Source organism: Marmota monax, unplaced genomic scaffold (genome assembly GCF_021218885.2).
Source record: "Marmota monax isolate L192 unplaced genomic scaffold, Marmota_monax_Labrador192_F-V1.1 WCK01_AAM20220418_F8-fsc00105, whole genome shotgun sequence".
In the NCBI taxonomy this organism is placed as follows: Eukaryota; Metazoa; Chordata; class Mammalia; order Rodentia; family Sciuridae; genus Marmota; species Marmota monax.
The window spans coordinates 2560085-2566927 of NW_026692947.1; the positions used below are offsets into that span (position 1 = coordinate 2560085).

A 6843-nucleotide genomic window follows, 5' to 3' on the forward strand; every position below is an offset into this window, starting at 1 on the left:
ACTCAGAAGCGGTTAGCCCAAGGTAAAATATGCTCAAAGTATAGAACACACCCTGATTTCAAAGACATAGTACAAAATCAGGTCAAATACATGTCAAAATATATTCACAATATTTTGCTTTTATTATGTTACAGTCAACGTTAAATTAATCTTAGCTGTCCTACATTTTTTAATGTGGCTTTTAGAAAATTTTAAATTACATGGCATTTTATTTCTTTGGAAAGCATCTGATTAGATGAAAGATTTTGCAAAAATGTCTAATGTTTCAAGGTCTGATGTAAACTTTATTTGGAAGAATGTATGATCCTGGTAGGATAACTGAGGCATCTCTGCACTTGAACACTGCTTGAGTCGCCACCTTGAAAAACTTTCATCTCAGAGCCACAGATTCAAAATTGTGATATTAGGGAAGCATGTGTCTCTCTCCAGTGTTTCCCACTGGCCCTAAATGAAAATGAGAAAATATTCACTAAGAACTTTGTGTGTTATTGCTCTATTTCTTGTTTTGGAGGAAGTAAAAATACAAGGATAGAAAGGGCTTTAGAATAGAATGAAACTGATTGAACATTAAAATTATTTTAAAATCAATCATGTATTTTCTAACTCTTATTATTATAAATAGTTTGGGTTTTTTTTTTTTTTTAATTGTCTTGTTTTCAGGTTGGGGGGAGGTAAGCTCAGTGGTGGAGCATGTTTAAAGCCCTGTATTTGATCCCCAGCACCACAAAAATATAAAAAGTATTTCTAAATAGACTTCAGGAATTAATTTCTGTATTTAATTGTATTGAACTTTACACCTTGTCTTGTAGGAAAGCAGTTAGAGCTCAATACAACACTTACCAGAAAAGTTTGACCACTTCAGCAGAGCCAACTACATGATTTCCACACACCTGTGTCTCCGTTTATCTTTTAATTCTGCTAAGAGCTTCTCATCTGCAATAGTTAATGTGGATGCCCTGCTGAGTTATGCTGTTCATATTTTAATGTGACTGGAATGTAGTCACCCTCTGTTTATACATATATGAACTGGGGTCTGAACACAGTTCCTGTTTCCCCCTAACATTTGGACTTAAGGGGCAAATCAACACAGTATCCCTGATAGTCTTAAGATGGGGAAATGATTTGTTTTGTAAAATGGGAAAATCCAGAAAAATATAGCTCAAAATGAAATTACATTGCATTTTTTAAAAAAAGTGGTTTTGAAAGCTTTTTAATGTGAACTCTTAAAATTCCATCTTTCCACAACTCTAAAATGTTATTTTTGTATTTTGTTCATTGTAAAAAGCCTTCACAAAGAGGTGTATATATTCCTATATACCAGAACACTGATAATTGGGAATATTGATAATTTTGACCTCCTTAACTAAGAATATTATTGGAAAATTATCCAGAAATTAACAGGATAACCTTTTTGGTAACTTCTTTGATTTAAAGATGCTAGAAACTTTATGTATGGCCTTTAAATTTTTTTTAATTTTACTTATTAGTTATATATGACAGCAGAATGCATTTTCTTTATCTATTCATCTACTAAAGGGTATCTAGGTTGGTTCCATAGTTTAGCTATTGTGAATTGTGCTGCTATAAACATTGATGTGGCTGTGTCCACATATCACAATCCAGTTTTGATTTGCATTTCTATAATTGCTGGAGATGTTGAACTTTATATATATATATATTTGTTGATTGATTGTATATCATCTTCTGAGAAGTGTCTGTTCGGTTCCTTAGTCTACTTATTGACTGGATTATTGGGGGGTTTTTGGGTGTTAAGATTTTTTAGTTCTTTATATATTCTAGAGATTAGTGCTCCATCTGATGTGCATATCATAAAAATCTGCTCCCATTCTGTAGGATTTCTGTTCACTTCACTGATTGTTTCTTTTGCTGAGAAGAAGCTTTTGAGTTTGAATCCATCCCATTTATTGGTGGCCTTTGTTTTTATGTTTTATTTGTGGTGGTTTACTGATGTAAAATGAGTAAGTTATCAGAACCAGTTGCATACTTCTGTAAAAAGTTAGAGGACTCTGACACCTTAAGAAGAATGCCAGTTTATGGTCGAGTGAACACTGTGGCCTTGTGCTTTCCTTGAAGAGTTCCCTCTGCTGAGTAACTCCCTCTTAGGTCATGGCCATGGGAGCCTTTCTTTCCCTACTTGGTCTTAGTCATTTTGGCTGGGCACAGTAATGTATGCCTGTAATCCCAGGGACTCAGGAGGCTGAGGCAGGAGGTTTGCAAGTTTGAGACCAGCCTCAGCAATTTATCGAGGCCCTGTCTCAAAAAAATAAAAAAGGGCTTGGGATATAGCTCAGTGGTGAAATGCCCCTGGGTTCAATCCCCAGCATCAAAGTAAAAAAGTCTTTTTTTTAAAAATGAGAATAGATTAAAAATCAGCTAACCCCACACACTGTCAGATTGACTGTCCCTGCCATAGAAACCTCTTAACTGTGCATGTATCTCACCTCATCTCCTAAAAGGTAGAGTACAAATTCAACCATATATTTCAGAGGAGCAAATGTTTCTCTGCTGTTGGTGGCACTAGTGGACAAATGAATAGCTCAGGTAGCTTCCTGCTCAGGTAGAATAGAGCTTGGTCATCTATGGAGTCCCCAACCCAGGCAGTCTCCACTGGACTGCTCCTCAAAAAACCAACCAAACAAAACCTCACATTTTTCCAAGTTGTATTTTAAACTTTAGTAGCACAGAGTAGACCAAAGAAATGCCACCTTGAGACACTTATATATGACTGGGGAATAAAGGGGGCAGGAGAAATATTGTTTAACTCTATGAAGACCTGTCTAGGGTGCACTGTAAATGATCCTGAATTAAGTGACCTAAATTAAGTGAAGAGTTGAAATTTATACTGATTTTCACATACTTTTCAAGAATGCAGCAATTGTTTAGAAGCTATACTATTTTTTTAAACCTGAATGTTTTCCAGATATTTTTAAATTTACATTTATACCAGTTTCTGCTTTGAAATTAAATTTTTCCATTTAACATTTATATTTGATATTTATATGTAAATATGTATTTTGCTTGTCAAGTAATTCTTTGGTTATTTAAATACATGGAGAAGTCCATTTTAAAGGCTTGTTTAAATGAGAGGGAAAAATAAGCATATTTGAATTTAAAAACATCTATTTAACACAAAAATATATTTGTAGTAAAATGAGAAGTCCCGTATGTGAAAGTCTTTTATTGTTCAATTTTTAAGAACTGGCTCTTTAAGTCCAGCAAAAATAAAACTGTATATTTGGAGAAGCATGATTGTGAAGGTGTGTTTATTTCTAGTGTGATTATCTCAAATCAGAAGAAGTTTCTGTCGGGCCATCTTGAATCACTGCACTCCTGCTGCTCTCACATCTTGAACCCCAGGCTTCTCCCCTCCCAACCCAGCATACCTCCTGCTCACAGGTGTTCAGGGACATATCAACTATAGGAGGAAGTCCAAATTCCTTTGCATGACACTTGAAGACCGTTTACAGTTAAGTCCTAATTTTTCTTCCTAGCCTTTTCTTTCTGCTACATTCCTTCAAATAACCTGCCCTCAGTCAACCCAAACATCTGCCCTGTGCTTTCTGTGTTACTCCACTCCACTGCTAGTTGAAATGTCCTGCCAAGATCCTCATGCACCTTCCCAGACCCAGTTCAAGCAGTACTCATTCCAGGAAGCTCTGCTTGATTTCCACCCAGCTATTGTAGCTTGTATTAGTACCTAACTCTGAGTTAATCACATTTGAGTATATATATATATATATATCTAGAAGATATACCTTCCACATCACTTTAATTGTACACATAGGCCAAAACTCACGTACCAACACAATTAAAATATAAAACTTGATTTTGTGTAATAGGATATGGTTTTGTTTATTTAAAAAAAAATCCTTGTCTTTGCATATTTGAATTAAATCAGACTGCTAGATCTGTCCTATCAGGCCACAGTGTTTCTCAGCCATGGCTGCACACTAGAATCACCTGGGGAGTTTTAGTGACACCTGGGTCCCACCCCAGAGGGCTCTCAGGTAATTGATCTGGGATGTGGCCTGGGCATAAGGCATTTTTAGTGTCCCAAGTGATTCGAAGGTACAGCTGATCCTGAGAACATCTAAATTAGGAATTTTCCAGCCCAAGAGTTAATTTATATTTATGACTTTAATTCTGTGTATTAATCGGAAACTTCTAAAGACTTGAATTAAGGTCTTGCTGCCTGGTCAACCAATAAAGTAATCTGTGGTTTAGAAATATGAAAGAAATATTTTTAACATTTAACAAATATTTTTTTAACATCCATTCAATGCTGGATGAAAACTAACCAAGAATAAAGACTAAGAATAAAGAAAGCATTTTAGAAAATTTTATTTGGTCATTAGAGTATCGTTGCTTTAAAAAAAATTAAAAATTGGCATGAATTCAGAAAGTGGTCCAAAATACGATGGGAGGAATCCCATCAAAATAGAAGAAAGATCAGTGGAATAGACAAAGGGGATTGAAGGGGGGAGGGAGGAGGGATAGGAGAAGGGAATGAATCTAAGTTTCCTATGTACATATATGAATATACCACCCATAGTGACTCACCATCATGTATATCTACAAGACACTAATTTTAAAAAATAGCAGAAAGAGAAGTAGAGGGAAAAGAATGGAGAGGGAAAGGGAAAGTACTGGGGACTGAATTAGAGCAAATTATAGTCCACGCTTGTACAACTATATCTAATAAAAGAACCATTAAAAATGGCATTAAATATACAGCAAGAGTTTCTGAAAAAAATGCTTAAGATACCTGGCATTGGAAAGAATTTTAATTTGCATGTTAAAGTAGATTTTTTTGAATTTAAAGGAAATAGGCAACTCTATGGTATTCTAACAGTAATGTCTGACAACTATCATTTTAACCAAGAATGAATTGTTTCTTGTATATCCTGAAAACTTGCATATTTTTATTTAGGAGCAGGACTTAACAGTCTAATAACTTCTAGAAGTGATGAAGAATAAATGTACATATGGATAAACTACCTTGCTCTTAGAATTTCTAGGCTCTTCCAGAAAGGGTTAGAGATGAAGTCTTTGTAAACTGTATCGCTGCTGCCCTCCTGTGGACTATCAGGGCATTGAACAACCCCTCCTCAGGGCAAACTGTCATTATTCCAGGGTTGTCTTTAACGGTGATTCCCAGAGCCATTTTAGTTTCCGTATAAAACTAGCTTTATTTTTCTGTGCAAGCAAACTCTGTCCCTTACTACTTAAATAAGGGGGTAACATAGTAGGGGAATTATATGGTCAATAAACTATTTTTCTTCCTTCTCACACACAGCAGGTGAATAACTTGCCACAAGGGTAGATAACACTGGTTCTCAACTTGACTGTGCAAAGTCCAAGAAAACCTTGCAGAGGTAATAAATCTAGCATTAGAAGAAGCCACTGAAGTTCATAAAATCTAACTCCCTAACTATGTAGCTTTTTAAAAACGGAATTATTATTGTATGTTGCCGTGGCAACCCTAGTACCAACTACTGGACAAAGCAGCACCCTGACATTCTGTGCTTAGGGCTTATGGCTTCACTGAGAATTCAGACTACTACTAAGGCTTACATGAGCAAGTGTGCATGGTGTCTGGGAAATCTGTCATCTGATTATTTGCCTCCACTTGTAAAGGCTCATAAGAAAAAAACACTCCTTAGACTTTGTATTTGAGGTGAGCCTCAATTATTGAAGAATTCCTTGGGTAGGATCTCACAGCACCATGCTTCTTACATTTAAAAAACAATGCTGATTCAGGGGATCTTAGGTGCAGCCTGCAGTTCTCATGAGTTCCCAGGCCTTCCTATTTGTGGTGGATTGTGTTATGGCCTTCAAAGACAGCCATATGCTAATACTTGGAGGCTTTGAAAATTACTCTATTTGGCAAAAGGATCTCTGCAGATATTAAGGATCTTGAAATTGGGAGATTATCTAGTTGAGGCCCTGAACTTAATCACGAGGATCCTTAGAAGAGACAGAGATTTGAATTAAGGTATCACATAATGTGACCACTGAAGCAGTGGTGGATTTGAAGATGAAGGGGCAAAAGCCAACAAATACAGCTCTAGATGCCAGAAAAGGCAAGAAACGCTGTTCTTTCCTTGGACTTGTGAAGGGTTTGTGGTCCTGTCAATACTTGAGTTTCAGTTTCATGAAATGATTTTAGACTTGTAACCTCCAGAATTGTTAATAAATGTGTACTAAGACACCATATTCGTGGCAACTTGTTACAGCGGCCAAAGGAACCAACACCAGTGGTCCTTAGACCACTCTGAGGACTGAAGACTTTCAGATACAAGGTCACAGGGGAATGGCCCTCAACTCTGGCCACACATCGGAATCCCTGGAAGAAACTTTAAAACATATAAAGAGGGCTTCGGATGTAGCTCAGTTGTAGCATGCTTGCCTTGCATGCGCGAGGCCCAGGGTCCCCCAGCACCACAAAAATAAATATAAAGTGATGTTCATGCCCCATTCCTAGAGCAGCTAAACCAGAGCCCGTAGGATGACCCATTGGAAGGCTCTTGGTGGAAGGTTCTTAGGTGGCCCAAACAGAAAGCGAGGGTGGTACGCTACTGGGGATTAGATTAAGCCCCAAATCTTTTCTTGTGTTCAAGAAAAATTCTCAGGCTCCCCATCAGTATGGACATACTGGTCTGCTAGGTAATCCTCAGACTGTGGTCAATTTCTAAAACGAAGACCTGGGTCAATGTTGTACGTAACAAATTACCAAGTCTATACACTGAAGGCAGCTCATTCCTAGGAACTCATCAGTGGTGACTTCCACAGATGGGAATAATCTGCCAGTACAACTTGCAC

The 6843-nt window shown here is 37.1% G+C and overlaps 1 protein-coding gene across 7 annotated transcripts in view; it reads left to right on the forward strand.

Moving 5' to 3' along the window:
- Cd46 (CD46 molecule) overlaps positions 1-3264 on the forward strand; it is a 39276-nt gene extending 36012 nt beyond the window's left edge. For all 7 annotated transcript variants that reach the window (XM_046452119.2, XM_058581932.1, XM_046452124.2 and 4 more), the window contains one exon: positions 810-3264. Coding sequence is in view for 5 of the 7 variants with exons in the window: in XM_058581932.1 (XP_058437915.1) it covers positions 810-879 (70 nt within the window). In the remaining 2 variants the exon portion in view is untranslated. The remainder of the gene's footprint in view (positions 1-809) is intronic.
- The last annotated feature ends 3579 nt before the right edge of the window (positions 3265-6843 follow it).